Raw genomic sequence first — 21833 nt, 5'->3', positions numbered from 1 at the left:
CCTTCTACCCATCATCTTTGAATAGCTGGATTTTTTAATGTATTTAATCAAAAGGTAAAGTTCTGTTGTAATGAAGAGGATGAACAGAGAGCCAGATGTCCTGTGGACTCTGCTAATAACATCCCATTTATAAGGAACATCTAATCTATTATATATTAAGCCTTCTACAAAGACTTTTAATCACATGCTAAGAAAATTCATGCTGGAGATTAAAAATCTCCAAACCTAAACAATCTAAGATTTTAGCTACAAAAAAAGGTGAGTGTTTTCATTTGATGAATCACTCAAAAAATGATAGACTTAAATCCTTGAAGTGCTTTCTCTTCACAGGGGAAAACATATAAAAGGTAGGGATGGTGTAGAAAGGACGTCAACTGAGAAGGCTTTCTTTTCGAAGGCAGGAGGTTCAGCAGTGGGGTGCTAGACAAACAGCCAACAGGAAGAATAACAGGCATGGGTTTCTCATCCTACATGCTCATACTAACTTTGTCTTTCTTTTCCCAAGCATTTTTACTTTCAGCATCAAAATCCATGAGAACCGTTGAGGACGACATGCTCCTAAATCCATTCGGGCTGGGCAAAGCCCTTCAGAAGGAAGATACAGCAGAGAAATCTGGGGCTGTGCCTTCTCTTGAACATTATAAATCTGAGGAAGGTGGCTTGATCAACGAGGAGGAGGGCAGAAATCCAAAGGTATGAGTCTCCATTTTCATTTTCTTTGACATTGATAGAAGTTTAGATCATTTGTGTCTGTCTTTTTAAAGCTTGACAAGAAATACACATGATTGATAGTGATAGCTTTGATGTAATCTGATTGATGCCTTAGTATCATCAATGTTTTATACCTTGGAGAGTTTTCAGTTCTAGTGAAACACTATTTGTCTAAGTATTTCTGAATAAAAATTAAGTGGACATCATTCATTAACTTACATATGTCCTACCACAAAATTACACTTTCATTTTATAAGAAGAAAGCTGAAACATAATTCAACTTTTTCTTTCAAACAGAACATAGGCTCAAAACATAGTTTCTTAAACCGTGGTCTGCCGTTGAACCTAGCTCTTAAGCAGCTCCCTTATCTGGCACTGAAGGGATCACTGACTTTTCCAACTGACAATGGAGTTCAGAATATTGAATCAACACAGGAAAGGAGAGAGATTGGGGATGAAGAAAACTCAGTTAAATTTCCAATAGGAAGGAGAGATTTTGACAGTGAGTAGTTTTATTTATTCAACTCAGACATATTAAAAGTTATCAAAAATGGGAATATGACTTTAGAAATAGATAATTATAATAATAACAAACAAAAATGCAATTTTTAATATAAAGCACTCAGCACACAATAAATTAACATGATGAAATTATAGCAATTTCTGATTACTCAGAATTATTTCATGAATCTAATCATTCTTGTATTTCTAGTATAGTCACTATAGGGTAGTCCTTTGATAATTTAAACTTTTGGAATTTTTTTTTCCCTACAGTGCTCAGGTGTATGCTGGGGAGAGTCTATCGACCCTGTTGGCAAATCTGAAACCTGCAGGCCTACATCATCTTTTCCCAAGAAAACAAAGCTATTTAGGTGCCAGTGAAACAAAAAGAAGAAAGTTCCTGTGCTTCATAAATGTACATGTAGTCAATGATTGTATTCTGGAACAAATGATTAAGATTTTTCCTGGGTAAACTAAATGTAGTCATTTTGCTGTACAATAAAATTTGTGAGAATTCAGCACAATCGTGACTCATTTGTCTATTTGATCAATGGTAACAACTTATATAGTCTACATTTCAGTTAGGTAAAGCATTAGTGGAATTGATATGTTGACCTTTCCAAAGGTGAGCTAAGATTTTTTTCCATGATGACTTGGTTTTTTGGTTAGTGAATAAATAGTTCAGATGCCCCAGAGAACAAAAGAGACAAATTCAGAGTCTAAAAAACTGAGTTAATTTTGTCTGCCCTGCAATCAATTTATTCTTTGTGGCTAGCTTGCAGCCTTTCGCTGCTGATCTGGCAAGAATTTGATTTGATTTATTCTGTGGACCACTGGATGTCTTAGGGATCTTACCCATTTGGGGCTGAGGCAACTCATTTTCATGATCACAGAGGCCATTGTCACTGTTCAAATCCACCTGTTTCCTCTTGGGGCCCTTGTTTCCTGTCTGACCACTTGATTTTTTGGATATTTTTTCACTTTTACTTCTGTTCAACTGAACATTTCCAGAACTTGTTCCAAGGGTTGGTACTCCGTCAAATGAATTCGTGCTTTCTATTGTACAAGAAGTATAAAAAAAGAAAAATAAGAAAAATAAATACCTATTTAGTACTATTGTCCAGAAGAATTTAGAGTAGGCTAATACATTCAAAGGTTATATGTTTTTTATCAAATATTCTTTATAAAACCTGGCTAGGTTTATTGAGGTTTATTAACAAAATAGGGATGTCATGAAGTTAGAGTACCCCACTATCAAACTCCCCTATCCTTAGTTCTCATCTCTTTGTAATACCCATTTATATAATACCCAATTTGGTTCTTAACAAAATACTTTTTTAAAATAAACAATCAATTTACAATTTTGTCTAGTCACAAAGGTTACCTATAGGAAAATATTCTAAATACTTAACTCTCCATGACTTTGAACTAGTTTGTAATTAATTAGGAAAATAAAATTTGTCACAGAATTTAGTATAAATCTAAAAATATTTCCCAGTCTCATTTTACATAGCCTCTCTATCCTACTTTGTGGAAGGACTGGGAAAAAGGAGGGTCAATCAAGACCTAAGATTTCACTGCTGGAGGGAATTCCTGGTGTGGAAACTCCTATTTATTCAGATTGGCAAATCACTTGCAACTTAGTAGGGAGCTGTCGGGGACAAAAGTTGGTGAAAACAGAGCCCTTGGTCAACTAAGCACTAAGTGACAGAGACCGAACCTGGATCCACATGTTCCTAGCTATAAGGCTAGCTTCCTAGCCACTAATACCAAATTGTTTCTCATGTTACTCTATATTACTACATTATTTAAAAGAATCTCTGATGTTTTAATTCCCCATTTAAAAGTTAAGCCTAGGGAGAGAGAATACAACCATAGATAAGTAAAAACACTACATTTGTGGAAGATAAATGCTGGAGGAAAAGTGATGTCTCCCATTTGGGATAGGTTGTTTTTAAGATCTCAACTAGACACACAAGGATCAGTGTCTGGACTGGAATTCCAAAGAGAGATTAGGGTGACAGTTGTAAGTCTAAGGATAGTGTACATAAAGATAATAATTGAACCTCTGTGAGTAGATGAGCTCACCAATGGGAAAAAGACACAGACAAAATAGGGTAGGAGATGGAGGGTCATCCAACAAAAGTAATTAAGGAGTGATCAGAGGTAGGAGAAATGAAAGACAGGAATTATAAAAGCCAAGGGGGCAAGAGGAGCATCCAGGAAGAAGGGGGTAATATATGGTGGCAAGTACTACAAGCACCTTGAGGTAGAAATAGTCATTGAGTTTAGCAGTTAAGAGGTCACATAATATCTCAGAGAGAGCAATATTATGGAGTAATATGACAAGATAGGGACAAACAACTGTGATTAAGAAGCATAGTCAGTCAACAGCCTCTTTTTTTCTTTAGAATGGGCATTCATAACTTTTTTTGTGTTGTGGAACCTTTTGATATCTGGCAAAATTTGCAACTTCTCTCCAAATTATGTTTTTGAATAACTGAAATTTAAAATTTCACTTAGAGGCTAATGAAAATAAAGATGCATTTTTCTCCCAAGCCCATAGACCCTGAAATCTATCCATAGAAGCCAGACTTAGAACCCCTGTTCTAGAACACTGGGAGGAAAAGGGAAGAGAGTTCTAGAAAGTCAGTTTTAGGAGACATCAGGGTCAAATGAAGGTTTCTAAGACCAAGTGAAGCTTGAGAAAATTTGTAGTGAGATGAACAGGAGAGATTGAAATGAAAGAGAGGAAATAACTCATGGGAAAAGATCCTGGAATAGTCTGGAGGGAATGAGATCAAGGGTTTAACCTTGGCAAACAAGAAAACCATCTCTTGCTCAGAGCCTGGAGCAAAGGAGAGGATGAATAAATATATAGAGGAGACATAATATACAAAAGAAGAGAAATGAGAGTACCGGTGACAAATCTTAGTTTTCTCAGCAAAGTAGAGAATTATATCTGCTAATAGACAAGAAGAGGTAGTGTTTAGGACTTGGAAGAGCAAAGAGGTTTAGAATAGTCATTGCATAGAATGTGATAGAAAATCATTCAGAAAAGAAGAAGCATTTCCATTAAACAAATAAGTGTATTTGATATTGTAAAAAATTAATTTGTAATAGATATTGTCAGCACTGTCACCTTTGCTTTCAGAAATATTCAGGATCTACAATGTAAGCAGTTGGGGGGAAGAAGATGACAAAGGGAAGGGTGATTGACAAAGCAACATGGCAACTGGGATTTAAGGATGGAAGAGACTAGATCATTGAACTGATTAAGATTTTGAGAGGAAAGGACAGAGAAAGTATTATGGACTGAGAGAGTAAGTGGGTGGAGAATCAGCCATCGGCAATAAAGATAAAGAATAGGTTTAAGAAGAATAAGGCAGAGTGAGCTATCTTACAAGAAAGAAAAAATGATCAGAGAGAGAAGAATTTAAATTTATATGTGTATGTAATTCTTTAAAGAACAAAAAATATATATTTTTTTAATTTATGAAGTTAAGATCAATCAAAAGATCAAGTAGGAGCTTTTTGTATTTTTGTGAACTGTTATGCAGATTTATTTAAGTAAAATGCAACATTCTATTTCCTTTAAAGAAATGAAAGTTTTCAGAATAAAAATACTTCATTTCATTTTGCTTTCCAATCCACTATTGGCTCAGAGTTAGTTATAAACCCTTCAAATAACATAACAGCAATTACCAGGAAGGACATTTTGCAGGTGAGGTATACACACTGGCTCTTCTGCCAAATGGTTCCTATTGTTGCATCTCTCATGGTTGGTCACGAAGTCGTCTTTGTAAGTACAAGCAAATTGGGACCTGATTAAGGTTTGTTTCAACTGGTGAAGCAAGAGGAGAAAGTGAACAATCATTAGTATTTTTATTGTTCAACTAATATTCATCTCATAAAAATTCTTCTAATCATTAGAAATTTTGCTCATTTTAAGTCCTGAAATCCTTTTCTGGTGTCCAGCTCCTTCCTCCATGTGTGTCTTGGACAAGTCACTTCTCTTCTTACCTACGGCCCTGTTTTCCTCACCTTTAAATATAGGGAGCTGAAAGTAGACAATCTTTGGTTGTCTAGTTTTCCAGTTTGAGCTTGATGATGGATTTGTGAGTTCTCGCAACAAATTTGCTTTTGGTCATGTTTCATTCAAGTAAGAAATTGGTGACATTGAATTAGGAAAGTAATTTCTGAAGTAAGCTCAATGGACAGTATGAATATTTCTCAAAAGAAATTAAAATCTGGCAATTTGGGGGCAGGTCATCAGGAAAACAACACCTTGAATTAAAACTAAATTATGCTGTGAATGACATTCTAATGATCTTTTTATCATTGCATTCTGTGACTGCCAAACTTCTGTAGATTACACATCAGAAAACTCAGAGGCAAGGTTGAAGATGTCACTAAGAACTGAGTCTGAATTCTGCCTGAGACATTCAAGGCAACCCAGGGCAAATCAGTTAATTTCTCTCTGCCTCAGTTTCCTCAGGTGTAAAATGGGGATAATAATAGTCCTTATCCCAATCCCAGAGGAATGAAAGAATACAGGTAGACTACAAACCTGACAGTGCTTTACAAATATCAGCTATTTTCCTGGTTAAGAATAGTTTCAGAGTACACTGAAGTAAACAACTGCGAACCTTTCCAAAGATAATGGCAATGATCTCCACACCAGAGAGAAATGCTCCTCAATCATGCATTAAACAAAATTAGAACAAGCTTTCATTCAGAGGGCACAGAGAAGCAGCAAATCTTTTCCAAAAGCAGCCCATAACCCTAAAGGATAAAGGACTTTTATATCTTCCAGACTTGAATTTCCCCTGCCTATGACATCATCTGTTCCCACTAGCCCACTAAAAATCACTTTTCATTTGCCTCAATTACATGAGATGTTTTGCTTTCATTGATGTCTCTTGTTAAAGACAAAAACATACTCCACACACACACATACTCTCTGCACAAAAAGGATTATGAAGGTGGTTTCTGCTATCACAAAACACTAGTTGTCAAATTCACAGATGTACAAAGTTAGACAGGATAACGAAGGAAACAGATGCCAGAAACCAGATTCAAAAAGATTTCAACAGGCAAAAACAACAAGGGGCCAAAAGCAACAAGATAAAATTTATTAGGGCTAAATGCAAAGTCCTACGCTTAGGTTCAAAAAATTACTAACTGCATAAGAACAAAAGGGATCTAGTTTGATAGTCTTTCATATGGGAGAAGACAGAGAGATATCGGTCAACTGCAAGGAGAGCTTTGCCAATTCTGTGATATGGCTGCCAAGAAAGCAATTTGAATCTTTATGTCCATTAAGAGAAGTCTATACTGGATAATAGTGGTAATAGTTCCATTATTCTCTGCAGTGGTCAGATTAGCCTTGGAGTAGATGCTCAACTTTAAATCTCCATTGCAATGGAGACCCTGACAAGGGTCCTGACAAGAGAGAAACTAAAGGTTTGATGACCAAGATGGTGAAAGCCAAGTCACATGAGGAAGAGTTAAATGGCCTGGGGATGCTACTCAGAGAATAACTGAGGAAATGTGGATAGCCTTTAACATATTTGAAAATTACTATCACACAGAAAAAGAAATTAGCTTATTTTTTATTGTAGTTCCATTAAACATTATTAGATATTATATGTACCTGGAAAGGACCAAGCTGTGACCAGTGGGCATAAGATTAAAAGAAGCAGACACTCTCTTAATAAAGTATTTTTAAACAAGTAACAGAAGAAATGGAAGGTCAGCTCGAGGGCAAGGACTTCCCAGTGCATATGAGGGCCTGACACATAGTAGGCTCTCAATAAATGCATGTTGATTTGAACTAGATGGAATAAGCCATCTAGTGAAAAAGAGAGCTCTGTCACTCAAAATGTCCAAGAGAGGGTAGCTGAACCTCCATCAGGGACATCAGAGAAGGAATTCCTAAACTGGGAAAGAGGCTGGACTCTCTAGGGACCCTTCACAAAGAATCCCTTTGATTCTATTAATTCTACCCCCAAATAGAGAGAAAATGTGAAGTTGCTACATTAGATTGTATTTATAACTTTAAAAAGAGGCTGCATTTCCTTTGTTCACAAAAGTTGAATTTCTGTTCACAAGATTAGTGGTTACTTAGAATTGAGATTGCTTCCTGTTGCAAATTTTCCAAATCTCTCTGTTTATTTGTATTGGAATCACAAACAGGCAAAACAATTCTCTCTTGAAGCAGCTTTTGAAGTGCTAAACAACTGAGAATAATGTCCAGATTCATGCGTGGCTGTTCAAATCATTTTATGTTCGAGTCACAGGAGAAGAGATTGACTTTTGCTTCAGAGTGGTTCCCCCCCCCCCCCCCCCCGTGGCCCAACCCCTTGGAAAGATTTCCATGTGCAGTAAAATTGCAATGAACTTCAAGTTTGCCAAGAATTGGTACAGTCCTTTTGCCACAAACTGTTTTTAAACTGAAATTTTTAGGAGGTTCCCAGTTTGAGGAAAATAGTACCTCATATAGGAAAGCCTGACTCTGGTTATATTAAGGAGAAGAATGAGTCAAAGTGCTAAAAAGTTACAACTATTATCATAATTCAACTACATTAATAGGGAAATGGAGTTTCACTTAAAAAAAATGTTTTACTAATGTCTTTTGTCCTTTCACCAGCCATTTGGAGGAAAGGGAAAAGTTCCCCTCTCCCTTTCCAGATTGAACCCTCCAAGAGAACAAAGAAAAACAATTAAGGAAGAATGGCCAAAGTAGCACGTCAAAAAATGTACACAACATTCTGCTCTAGCAGTTCCCAATCTCAAAACCATGATAAGAAGAACGACAATAATAATAGCTAATAATTAGATGGTATCTACTATATTTAACCAGGCACTGTGCTCAGACCTGTTCTTAGATCTTCACAACAATCCTAGGAAGTAGAAACTATTTTTACCATTTTTACAGATAAGGAAACTAAGGTAGACAGAGGCTAAATGACTTGTACAAAAACTCACGACCAATAAATTATGCCAGATTTGAATTCATCTTCTTGATTTCAAATGTATATTTAATTATTTGTTCTCTAGGACCATCATTTTTAATTTTTGTTTTCCTATTATTAAGAGTACAGCTTACTTTGTGAAATTTTTTTCTTTAAATTGTGAATAATACCCTTTGGGCTCTGTTTACTTTGCTATGAACCAGTTCATTCAAATCTTCCAACATTTCTCTGAATTCCTTATATCTGTCCTTAATGATATTCTGCTACAATCATAGATTATAATTTTTACAACCATTTCTCCACTGAATAATGCCCATTTTGTTTCCAAGTACATTGCTACCAGGAGTAAGACTCTAAATACTCTGGGATGACTCAGACACCTTTGTTGTTATCCTTGGAGCAGAAAGATCATTGGATAAAGGCTACAGACAGGTCAGTCACTTTGCTTGCATCAAGTTCCACCTTGAGTATATTGCAGTGCCCATCTTCCTGCAGCCTCACCAATGTTGACCATCCCCAGTTTTTGTTATCTTGGACAATTTGGGGGTGTGAAGTGAAAATGTAAAGTCGGTTGTTGTTTATTTTAAATTGTATTTTTTCTTCTTGTGTTAATGGATTTTTTTTTATATTTGGGATGAATTTCTAAGGTTTAAGTTTAATAATTAGATATTTAACTTTAAAATTATATTCAGTTGTCTTTCTAATCAGTACTATATTCCTACATAAAAAAATTTTTAATTGATATTTTATTTTTCCAATTACATGTCATAGAAAACTTTTAGCATTCATCCACTTGCATATTTATGTTACACAATTTACTATCGCCCTCCTTTTACCCCCTTCTCCTCACAGCAAACAGACTGCTACAAGTTGTACATGTACATTAATGTTTAACATATTTATATATTAGTCATTTTGTGTATGAGGAATTAGAACTAAGGGAAAAGAAAGAAAATCATGGGATAGGAAGGAAAAGTAGAAGAGATGTTTTTAAAGTGAGCATAGTAGCCATTAGATTCTGTGGTTTGTTTGCTTCTTTCCTGTAGAAAACATTGTCCATAACAGGTCTCCAGGGTTGTCCCAGCTCTCTGAGCTGCTGCAGAGATGTTGCATCCATCAAGGTTCATCAACTCACAATGTTGTGTTAATGGATACAACATTCTCTTGGTTCTGCTCCCTTTGCTCAGCATCAGTTCCTGTAATTCCTTCCATGCTTCTCTAAAATTCGACCACTCATGGTTTCTTATAGAATAATAGTACTCCATAATATTCATATAATACAACTTGTTCAACCCTTCCCCAATTGGTGGGCCTTCCCTCAATTTCCAATTCTTTGCCACCACAAAAAGAGCTGTTATAAATATTTTTAAATACCAACATAAATTTTTTAAAAAAAAAATTTAATTGCTCATGCTAAGCTCCTTTTACATTAGCAAGTTATGGGGGAAAAGATACACAGTGGATAGTGAACTGGACCCGGAGGCAGGAAGACCTGAGTTCAAATCTAATATCAGTTACTGATTGTGTGATCTTGCACAAGTCACTTAACCTCTGGTTGTCTTACTTTCTCAACTGTAAATTAGGGATAATAAGAGTAACAACTTGCAAGGGTTTGTAAAGAACTTAATACAACGTTTGGTAGATACTTGCCATTACATAAAAGTTAGCTATTATCATTATTATTTATATTTTCTATTTAACTGACTACCGCTATTAATTCGAACTAGTTTATCTTCATTCATTCTATTTTAACATTTTTAAATTTACTATCATTCCAAATAGAATTTCAGCCCGGTTTTGGTTTAATTCAAGTCATCAATTAGTCCTAGCTGTTTATATTGGAAAAAGGAAGAATTACCCTTTTTGGTTAACTTCTAATTTTTAGTTCTGTATAGACTTCAAAGTAACAATTCGTGTTGGACTCTGACTAATGTAAAATCAGCAAAGAGAAAAAACAAGAATCTCACAATGTAGATATATTTTTGGTTGAATCCCAATTTTTAAAGTATTCTTTATGGGAATACTATTAACGCATCAATTAAGCCTTTCCTTTGGTTTTTGTGATACTACAGTTCTGCATATTCTCCTGTCTTTGACACCTATTCACCTCACTCCTTGTAAAGAATGGGGACTGTTTTTTGCTTTTCTTTGTATTTTCTTTGTATTTCTTTGTATTCAAATGCCATCTCCCTAACTTGAGAGGCAGTGGAAAGAGAGGGCAAGATTTGAAGCTGTGGGATATAGGCAAGAGCACCAATATTGTATGATGGTGAATAAATCATTGTATGGGATACAGAAGATAATCTACACTGTGTTTAACCTGATCCATTAGAGACATTTATTATTTTATAAGATACTTGCTTGAAAAGAAAAGTCTGGCTAACAATTTCCTTATTAATCAGAAACCTCTTTCCTTCAAGCCATTTCCAACTCATAGTTGTAGTAATGATGGGACAAAGGATGGAGACCTTCCAGAGGAACAAAGGAACCCATGCACACAGGCTTCAATTATGGTTCTGAATTATGTACCAAAAGGAACATTGGTAACAAGGGCACATGCTAATAGAGATGACTTCTCGGAAAAACGAAGCATATTCTCTCTCCAGATGAATTCAAAGGCTCTGAGGACTCAGGAGATTAAGAACAGAAAATTTTGTAACATAAGAGCTGAGTGTTACAGGCTTCTCTAGACCTTTAGTCTTTTCCAGTTCTGAACAGAGGATAGTCATGATCTCAAAATGCTCAAAACCAAGCACATCTATTCAGCAAAAAACAGATTTGCTTGGATTCTGTGACACCAACATTCTTTCCTTACTCTAGGACTTAGTCACTATTATCAAATCTTGCCTTCTCTCTGACCACTTATTCAAAGGATCTATTAAGATACCATTAGTAAAGCGCTTGGCAAACCTTAATCTATAAATGGCAGGTATTATCAGCTATTATTGTTCAGGCCCTTCCAAGATCAGAGAAAGATTACTCCTCCTATTTTCTCTCTTCAAATTCTTCTCAATCCATGCTACACAATGCTGCTGTATTTATCTTCCTCAAATAGGGCTATTTAAATTCTAAAATGAAACCCTATCGCCTAGGGCATCAAATTTAAGCCTGGTATTCATGGTCTGCCAAAACTGGATCCTATCACATCTCTACCACTTTATTTTCCACCACTTTCCATTGCTGCCCCCCCTCCCAATTCCCTGTCTAGGCCTTTGCTGGTGCTATTGGTCCAGGCTAGAATGGGTTTATCTTCTTTTCCATTTCCAGCCCATTCTTCAAGACCCAAGTCAGGTCTGACCTCTCCTAGAAGCCTTTTTTGAACTACAATTATTATAGGATCAGAGGTTTAAACTGGAAAGGACTAATTCACCCTCTTCATTTTCCAAGTTCAATGCTCTATTTATATCTATTGCCTCTCTAACCCTCTAATTAGAATTTTAGAACTTTAGAGTTTGCAAGGAAACTCAGAGACCATACATTCCAACCTCCTGGGCAATTATGTGGCTCAGTGGATAGAGCTCTGAACCTGTCATTGAGGACACAAGTTCAAATCTAGACTTAGATACTTTCTAGACTCTAAGCAAGTCACTTTAATCTCTGTCTGCCTCAGTTTCCTCGATTATAAATGGGGATAATAACAGCACCCACTTCCCAGGGTTGTTGTAAGAATCAAATGAGATGATATTTATAAAGTACCTGGCAAACAATAAGGGCTTAATAAATGCCTGTTTCCTTCCTTCCACCTGCACAGTGCTGAATTTGATTAGGTAGACTGAAAAATCACCTATTTTCAGTTGGTCCCAGATCTTTCTTCACATTTTGGAACATTTTTCCATCCTCCCTGCCCACTCATGTGTACCCTTCCTCAATTTGCCCTTTACCCATACAAATACTTCCCACCTCTCTCTTGGGGATCAATAATCTAATTACAATACTAGCAGTACTTCTAGAAATAGTTTGCTGATCAATCAGTTGTCCTATGGCTCCACCAAACATCTCTGGGACTCCCTTCTCTGGCCAATACTCTCCTCCATAGATTGCCTTGAGGACAGGAACAATGTTGGGTGCCAATTTTCAACTCTTGAAAGAACTGAATAAATGATTTTTCACTCATCTAGACAAAGACATTAAGGAGATTGACCAAGACAATATTAGATGGGTGGTTCACAAACAAGAATCACTGAACACATCAAGTCTCCAAATTTAGACTTATTTCCTACTAAAAAAAATACACTTTATAAGACAGCTTCAATTGTAGAGAACAGATTCTTTCCATAACTGAAATGGAAATTTTCTATCAATGGAGTCAGAGTTAAAAAGTGTTTACAAGCTACTAAACTGCCCACTCCATAGTTAGCTCAATGGCATTGCTTTCTTTTACAATTCTGGCATTCCCAACAAGTGCTGTGGCTGGTGAAGTACTGGAGTCACTTGTGTATCTGGTTATACTGAATTTTGGGGAGGGGGGGAGGCTTCAGCTTGAAGAGTCATACACTACAAAACAAACAATGACTGGATTTCCTTTCTGAATTATTTAGTTTATATCAGGGCTATTTGTTAAGTTAGCTCAAAAGCTAAGTAAAAACTAAAAAAAATAAAGTAATAGAGCTTCAACACTATGGTTTTACCTTTATTATAATAAACCACATTTATAAAGGATTTTAAAGTTTGCAAAGTACTTTCCTAAAAAATAACAAAATGAAGTCCACTGATATTGGCATTTCTATGCATTTTATGGGTGAGAAAACTAAGACTGAATAGGTAGCTTGTCAATCATATCTACATTTTTTCTAAAGGGGTTTTAAGTTTTAATTATTTAATCCTGAAACTCACTCCTTCATTTCTCTCTGGAGAGCGCTACTGACTAGACTTCCTTCTCCCTTTCCCAGCTGTCTTGCCATGCTGGATGAACCCTTTGCCACAACACACAGGCAGCTTCCTCCTCCTGTAAGTTCCCTCATCCTGCAGCCTGTTCATGTTAGAAGATCCCTCTGCCACTGGGACTCCTTCTGATGAGTCATTTCCCCTAACCTTCCACTCCCCAGGTATCCATATCCCCCCTTTATTTCTCTTTGACACTCTTTCTTCATGTGTCCCTAAGGGTACTTCTAGGTAGCACAGTGACTAGAAAGGTCTCCTTGGAAGCATAAAGACCTGAATCAAACCCAGCCTCAGGAATTCTCTAGCAAAGTGACCTTGGGCAAGTCACACCTCTGCAATGATAAGGGCACCTACCTCCCAGGTTTGTAAAGGACAGTGTCTGGTATACAGTCAGTGCTTAATAAATATTTGCTCCCTTCACATACCCTTTTCAGTTTTTTTTGAAGTGTTATCTCCCCCCATTTGAACATAAGTTCCTTAAGGGCAATATCTCTTTTGTTTTCTGACTTCATCGATTACATTGTACATCATCAGTTCCTACCGGCCTCAAAGCTCTCAGAATTTTCCACATTAAACATTTCTTTTGGCACAATAATATTCTACTATACTCAGACTACATGATTTATTTCCATTGATCTCTGGTTGATGAGTATCAATTCTAATGTATGTTTTTGCCACCACAAAAAGGGCTGTCTTACAATATTTGGTACAAATGAAACATGTCTATATTTGACTTCTTTGACAAATATGCACAGTCCTGAGATCACCAATTGAAAAGTTATTTTCAATGTTATCAATTTCTATCCACTATTACAATCCTCCCAAGTTCCATAACTTTGAATATTTCTAGTATTGTACTGGGTGGGGAAGTACAGAGTTGAGTTGGAGGATTTAGAATTTCATGTGGAATAATATATACCAAGGGAGAGAGGGGATTGTATGTGCCAAGGCAGTCAAACCATCTCCTTCACCTCAATCATATTCTCTCTTGTGCCCCAAAGTCCTGGGAATAGAAACGCTCTCCTTCCCCTTGTTCCAATTTTCCTTTAAGGCAAGACTTTGCAGTCATTGTCCAATGAGAGCAACCCCAATGGAGATGGGTCTTGTCATTCTATTTGCCAACAATACCAACCAAAAGCCAAAGATTGGTAGACAAGACAGATTTTTTTTTTGCAAGGCAATGGGGTTAAGTGGCTTGCCCAAGGCCACACAGCTAGGGAATTATTAAGTGTCTGAGACCGGATTTGAACCCAGGTACTCCTGACTCCAGGGCTGGTGCTTTATCCACTGCGCCACCTAGCCGCCCCTGACAAGACAGATTAATCAAAGGTGGGTCATCATCTTGACCATCAGCCTCCACAGGAGGCTGACTCCAATCTCCCAGTATGCTTTCCCCTCTGTCCTCCCAGAAAATCATCCCAGATATCAAAGAATATTCTTTAATGAAAGAGGAAAAAGAGGATGAGGGGAAAAAATAAGCAAAACCAATGATACATTGAAAAAATTTTAAAATATATTCAATATTCCATATCCATGAATCTCCAATCTCTACATAGGACAAGGGAGTAGGAGATACACTACAACATTAACTTCTGGATTTTTTTGTTTCTATTTCCACTGTTGTAGTCATTTTATTAGTTTTCTTAGCTCTATTTAACCAGACTTTATAAAAGTTCATGAAGATCTTTCAATTCTTTGTGTTGATCAAAGCCATCATTTCTTATAACATTGTAATATTCTATTATATTCATGTGCTACAGGTCTTTAGTCCTTCCCTAATGGGCGCCTACATTGTTTCTAGCTCTTCATTCTATTTTAGTGTTAATGGAAACTTTCTTATTATAAATGACCTCTGTAGAACACATGTTTACTAGCGGAATCTTTGGGTCAAAGGATAAAGACATTTTAGACATTTTTTTCCGCTATATTTTCAAATTCTTTCCATTCTAGACTTGGAGGTAGGAGGTTGTTATTCAGTCATTCAGTTGTGTTTGACTTTTGATGACCTCATGAACCAGAGTAGACCAATACTGTCCATGGAATTTTCTCGGCAAAAGATAATGGGATGGTTTTCCATTTCCTTGTCCAATAGATAAAGACAAAAAGATATTGAGTGATTTGCCCAGGGTCACACATTCAGTGTTTAAGGCCAGATTTGAAGGTAAGTCCAATGCTCTTTCCACTGAACAATCTAGTCAGGAGGATCAATCTTTTTAGAAGGAAGAAAGCATCTATGTAATGAGAAGAACAGCACCTTCCTTAGGATCACTGTGAAAATTTATTTGCTGCTGATTCTTCCCTGTTTGTTAGTCTGTTCTTTTGATCTAATTTTCTGGATTTCCTTTTTAAACCAAAAGCAAATGGTCTTGATGATTATTGCTTTATCAGATAGTGTGAGATCTGGAAATGCTACTTCCCCTGCAGGTCAACTTTTCTTTTTTTATTATTTCTCTTGAGATTCTAGACCGTTTGTTTTCCTAAATGAATTTTATTTTTTAAATTATCCTTTTGATAGTGTGATTGGTGTAGTATTAAAACTGCATTTTCTGGTAGTATTGACACTTTTGCTATGCTGGCATAGCCCAGGCATGAGCACAGAATAATTCCCAAACTATATGAATTTCCTTTAGGGCTACTTTAAAAATTCAATCTATGCAAATATTTTTTGTGCCTTTATATTAGAAATTTCAAATATTATGAACATCTTGTAGTTATTTCGGATAGCAGGTCCCTTTCTATTATTGACTTTTTGGTTTTATATACAGAAATGTGGGTTCATTTTTACTGAAGCTATTAATTTTCTTACATCACTCACATCCTTAGTTGATTCCCTAAGACATCCTAAGTAGAACACAGAAAACAGGTATAGTTTTACTTTCACTTTGCTTGCCTTTACATATTTAATTTCTCTCTCTTGTCTTATTGTAATCGTTGGCATTCTAGAACTATGTCAAATAGCAGCAGGGAAAATGGACATATTTGCTTTATTCTCATGTTTACTGGAAAAGTTTCTAGTGTATTCCCATTACATATAATACTTGATTTCACTTTTAGATATTCTTTTTATGAAATTAAAAAAATTTTCCATGCCCATATATTGGAAGGTTTTTTTGCTGTTTTTTAAGTAAAAAAGAATGTTGTAATTTGTTGATACTTTTTCATACAGTTTTAGTTGTTTATATTTTTAACATGCTTGATTATATTGATTGTATTCCTAATGTTGAGCCATCCTTGAAATCTAGATATAAATCATAGAGAATGATTTCTTGGATAAATTGCTATATTCTTTTACGACAGAATTTTATTGAAATTTTTGAATTGATAGTAATCAAAGATATTGGTCTATAGTTCTTTGCTTTTTACTTCCCTGATTTAATTATTAGGACTATATTTATCTCTTAAAAGAGTCTAGTAGAGTGATTTCCTTTTCAGTTTTGGAAAATAATTTGTATAGGTGGTTTTTTAATTTTTTAAAAATACATATTGGTTCATTGATTCATTAATACTCTCATTTTCAATTTTGCACATATTTTTAAAAGAAATTATTTATACATATATATTTTCAGAAAATTAATTTTTCCTTTGTACTGCTTTTACTATGTCATAGTTTTTCATTATTACCATTTTCTTTCACATAATTATTAATTGATCCTATGATTTTGTTCTTTGACTCACTTATTATTTAGGATTGTATTAAGTTTCTTCATATGCAAAATAAAGATAAAAATAGAGCCTCCCTGAGGATCCAAAGAAATGACAATAAAGCCCTTGGTAAACCCTAAAGTGGCATGACATGAATATGAACTGCAATTATTACTGAACTTTATGGTCATTTCTTCTGGTCTCCTAGTCAGAAGTATATACTGCCATCTCACTCTTGTTCATTCTCCTCTGTTACACTACAAGGAGTTTCTGGAAGAGGAAATGCTTTTATATTTTCCTCTATTCCATTCCCCTATTAGCACTTATTCAGATCTCATCCAGTTCTACCTTAGCCATCTTTTTTTTTTTAATAGGGTTTTTTGCAAGGCAAATTGGGTTAAGTGGCTTGCCCAAGGCCACACAGCTAGGTAATTAAGTGTCTGAGGCCAGGTTGGAACTCAGGTACTCCTGACTCCAGGGCCGGTGCTCTACTTAGCCATCTTCTTCTTTGGAAAGGCCTTAATGTCTGGAGATTAACTCCCAGAAAATAGCCAATTCTAAAGGAGGCTGTGTGGCATGTTTGGAAGAGCTCTGTCCGATGGGTCATGAGACCATGCCCTATTACAACATACACACCATGCCCTACTGCTCAGAGATGTTGGTCTCTTATGGTGTCCATTTTCCCCAAAGAAAAGTCCATCACCCTTCCTTCCATTCCTGTGGGTAGACACTTCACTGCCTCTTTTCATCATTATCCCTACTAGAAAAAAGATATCACTTAACCCCACTGCCCTGCAAAAAAGAAAACAGAAAAAAACTAGCTTCCTTTTTGCTTCCCTCCGCCCAAGTCTTTCTACCTCCCTATTCTTACCTTGCTCTACAAACTCCCTCTTGCATATGTTCAGACACCTACAAAATAATCATGACTCTGCTCAAACCCATGCCAGCTAGAATGTCTCTCCAGTTCCCCCCTTCCTCTTCTCTCCCATACTATGAATGACTTCCCTGTGTTACTTCCACTCATGCCATTTTTCAGTGAATGTGGATTTCAGTCTTCCAAATAGTAATTCATTTCTCATCAATCCCTTCTCCTTAGAGCTTTTAGTTCCCCTTAAATCTTAATCCTCATAAATCCTTGATCCCCTTGATAATTCTTTGTTTTCTTTTTGGCCATTAGTTATTTTTTTTTAAAAAGGGTTTTTAAGTCTTGATTACCTTAGAAATTTAAACTGATTTATGATTAAGTCTTTTCTTGTTAACCGTACCTATTTTTTTTTTTGTATTCTTTTGTTACCTACGGTGCCTGACTCATAGGAAGAATACCAAAAAATGTATGAATGAATAGTTTAGAATTGATATAACCTATTCAATTCTGGAATCTTTAGGAGGAATCAACCAAATGTTTCTTCTATATTTAAATTCCATCTTTTTTTTTTTTAACCTAATGCTCAACTTTGTAGATTATCTCATTTGGGGGTACATCATAATCTTTTCCTTGATTTCTCTTAAAGAAGTAGTCCTAGGCTATTTAAATGAACATTCCTTGATAGTTAAAAGTCTTTCTCTTAACTATTTTAATACTAATACTAATACTGGGTGTGTCTTGAAGTTTATGTCAGAAATCTGTATCAATCTTGTATTGATTTGTAAAGATCCTGATGGTCGAAGCTTTGTTCTCCATTGTACATATTACTAGTAACATTGTGAGATGATCAATTATGAGGATGATGCAGCTCCTCTCAGCAGTTCAGAAAACAAGGTCAATCCTTAGAGAACTGCTATGGATAATGCCCTCCACATCCAGAGGAAAAACTGAGGAATGTGAATGTAGAGCAAAGTATACAATGTTCACTTTTTCAAATTTCTTTGATATTTTATCTTTCTTTCTAATGGTTTTTTCCCCTCCTTAGTTCTAATTCTTCTTTCACATGCCTAATGTGGAAATATGTTAAATGTAATTGCATTTAAGATTGTTTGCTGCCATGGGGAAGGGGGAGGAAAGGGAAGCTTGCAAAAGAATGCTGAAAACCACCTTTGCAATGCAATTAAAAAATAATTTTAAAAAATCAGTACTTTATTCTCTGTTTTGAATATTTATGAAGGACAGCTCTATTGTCACTTTCCAGAGTATTGTGCTCTGACTTAACAAACAACTTTTTCTGAGAATCCTATGATCTTTCAGCTATCATGTTTTCAAGGTTAGTCACTTTGGCTCTTATAAAATTTACTTTTTCTTACAACGTGGTTTTCTCTTTTACTTTTCACTGTGAGATTTTGGTTCAGTTTCCATAATACTGTAATATTTATTTATTGCAGCATCACCTTTTATTGTTTGCTTGCTCATTTTTCTCCTTATATACTGCAGCATGACCTTTTCTCTTTCGCTGTTTCTTTACTGGCTAGATTTTACCCACCCTCTTAGGCAGCTGGATGGCAAAGTGGAAAGAGCACTGGGATTGGAACAGGAAGACTCATCTTCCTGAGTTCAAATGTGGCCTCAGATATTTACTAGCTATGTGAACCTGGGCAAGTCACTTCACCCTGTTTGCCTTAGTTCTTCATTTGTAAAATGAGTTGGAGGAGGATATGGCAAGCCACTCCTGCATCTTTGTCAAGAACCCTAAATGGAGTCAAAAAGAATGGATATAATCAGCCAATAATATCAACCCAACCTTTCTCTTGGCCTTCTGGCCATGTGTCATCTTTCCTCTGTTCTCAGCATCATTTCTCTGCCTTTAATCTTTCCATTGTTATAGAACACAAGGTCTATTGTCCAGACTCTCAGGACAAGGTGAACTTAAAACTCCTCATATTAGGATATGTGGAGAATTATCTGGATGCCTGGCAATGCCCACAGATGCATTTATAATCCCTTCCTTCAGGCATGGAAACCTTTGCCCCTCTACAAGCACTATAACACTGGGTCTGGCCACCTATTTCACTATTATCATATTATCTTTTTTTTGTTGTTGTTAAAAAACCAATGTTTATTTTCCATCCGCATTTTTCCAACACTATTAGAGCATCTGGGTAAAACTTAGGACCACTCTGTGGTAGTTCCTACCCATTCAGTGGCCTGAGTAGTAGGAGCTGCAGGCCAGTCCTCAGTAGCCAGCTGAGCATTCCAATCTTCAGTAGGGAACTGCTGAATGGGCACAGATGGCACCTGGACGCCCTCAGACCAATCAGCCACCTCTGGCTGAGCAGCAGTGAATTCTGGGGCAGGTGCAGTCCATTCACCCTGAAATTCCTCCTTTGTCACTGCCTTCTCAGCTGCAGCCTGCTCTTCCTTTTCAATCTCCTCTGGATCTCTGTAGAAGTAAAGATCTGGCATGACCTCCCATGGGTGCTTATGGGAGATGGTACCACGCATCCGCAGGACTTCTCAGGCCAGCATCCACCACATCAGACCCACTGAGTGAGCTCCCCTGTTGTTACATGGAATGGCAATGTCCACATAGTGAAGTGGGGAGTCTGTGTTGCACAGTGCAATGGTTGGAAGGTTAACATATGATGCTTCAGTCAAAGGCTGATGATCTGCACGAGGATCAGTGACCACCAAGAGGCGAGGCTCCCTGAAAGCTGCCTGGATCTGCCTGGTTAGTGAAGGTGCCCAGGGTGAAGCTTCCAGCAATAGGTGTGGCGCCAGTGGCAGCAGCAAATTTCAGAACAGCTCTCTGGCCAGTGTTCCTGGATGAGATGACACTAACATCAGCTGGATTTTCAATGGCAACAATGGCATGAGCTGCCAGCAGAAGCTTTTCCCAAGTTCTCTTCAAATTAATGAAATAGATGCTGTCACTCTTCCTTTTGTAGATATACTGTTCCATCTGGAAGTCCAAATTGGTGCCACCCAAATGGGTGCCCACAGCGAGGAATTTGAGGACATCCTCCTCCTTCATCTGCAAGACATCCAGGGCTCTGGACATTGTGAAAATTTCCCTTGAAAGTTATGATGGAAACCGTGAACAACGCTGTATGGACCCCTCTTCTGGGCAGCGTGGAAAAGCTATCCTATTATCTTTATATCAGACAGTCACCATATAAGGAGACCAAAGTAGAGGCCACTGCTCTTGGAGTCTGGAACTCAAATATGGCAAATTTTTTGCAATGGAAGTATAGTCTACCAGCATTTAGTTAAGATGATTGAGGAGAAGTTTCAGGTAGTTTCATGCTCCACTGTGATTTCTGAAGGTTTTAAATCATACAGAGGGATTGTCTCTTTGTGGTGCAATTTTAACCACAAATGCAGGATCGTCTAGGTGGCACAGAGGATAGAGCATGAGTCCCAGAGTCAGGGAGACTGAGTTTAAATCCAGCCTCAGATACTTGATATTTACTAGTTGTGTGACCTTGGACGTGTTCCTTAACCCCACCGCCTAGTAAAAATAAAAAGAACAAAAACTATACATGTGATGCATGTTTTCCTGTTTTGAGCCTGCAGAACCAGATTTTGGGGTTGAAGATAACTTATATTACTATTTTTCAGATCACATGACTTCTTCAAGTACAGAATAATCAAGGAAATCTGAATTGAGAAAGATCATTATTGTTTGGAGAAATCAGAGATGGTTTCATGAAAGAGGTGACATTTGAGCTGGATTTTAAAAGATCATTAGCATTTCACCAAAAAGGTGAGCAGAAGTCTTTCTAGAAATTTTGAGTAGTGAAGAAAAAAAAAGGAAAGGATAATACTGGGAACAGCAAACCGAAGATGTTAGAAATGTACATACTAAAGGTAGAGTAGAAAGAGGACTGGTTTTAAAGTCAGAAGCTTTGGACTAGAGCCTTGGTTCTACCACATACTCCTCATCTAGGTGACCTTGTCATTCAACCGCATTAAGTCTCAGTTTTCTCATCTGTAAAAGGAGGGGGTTGGACAAAGAGAATTCTAAGATCCTTTCCAGGTTATGATCTATAGCTTTATCATGCTTTATGTTTCATTTCCCTTACTCTCTTCCTTTGTTGAAACCAAGTAATATTTAAATAGCTAGAGACACATTAAACAGGATTGCAATGTAAAGAATTTTCAGAATTGGCAACTTTAAATTTTTCAATATTCTTTCTAAAATTGATTTTCTTAAGTATGTTGTATTTTACTCTATATCTTCTTTATGTGGT

At 36.6% G+C, this 21833-nt stretch overlaps 2 protein-coding genes and 1 pseudogene across 3 annotated transcripts in view; 1 reads left to right on the top strand and 2 right to left on the bottom strand.

The window, feature by feature from the left end:
- Window positions 1-439: 439 nt before the first annotated feature.
- On the top strand, window positions 440-1535 carry PMCH (pro-melanin concentrating hormone). The gene is made up of 3 exons (XM_074226712.1): window positions 440-693; window positions 1009-1213; window positions 1486-1535. The coding sequence occupies exons 1-3, from the start codon at window positions 454-456 to the stop codon at window positions 1533-1535; spliced, it is 495 nt and encodes a 164-aa protein (XP_074082813.1). The 5' UTR covers window positions 440-453.
- The window catches only part of PARPBP (PARP1 binding protein), an 85312-nt gene continuing 64555 nt past the window's right edge, over window positions 1077-21833 (bottom strand). For both annotated transcript variants that reach the window (XM_074226710.1, XM_074226711.1), the window contains exons 10-11: window positions 4918-5056; window positions 1077-2268 (exon numbers count right to left, since the gene is read on the bottom strand). In XM_074226710.1, coding sequence (XP_074082811.1) covers window positions 1925-2268; window positions 4918-5056 — 483 coding nt within the window. In that variant the 3' untranslated portion in view covers window positions 1077-1924. The remainder of the gene's footprint in view (window positions 2269-4917; window positions 5057-21833) is intronic.
- Window positions 19686-20656, bottom strand: LOC141515278 (small ribosomal subunit protein uS2 pseudogene; annotated as a pseudogene).

Source organism: Macrotis lagotis, chromosome 2, assembly GCF_037893015.1.
Source record: "Macrotis lagotis isolate mMagLag1 chromosome 2, bilby.v1.9.chrom.fasta, whole genome shotgun sequence".
Lineage (NCBI taxonomy): Eukaryota > Metazoa > Chordata > Mammalia > Peramelemorphia > Peramelidae > Macrotis > Macrotis lagotis.
The sequence above is the reverse complement of the archived record's forward strand: the minus strand, read 5'-3'. Positions and strand labels throughout refer to the sequence as shown.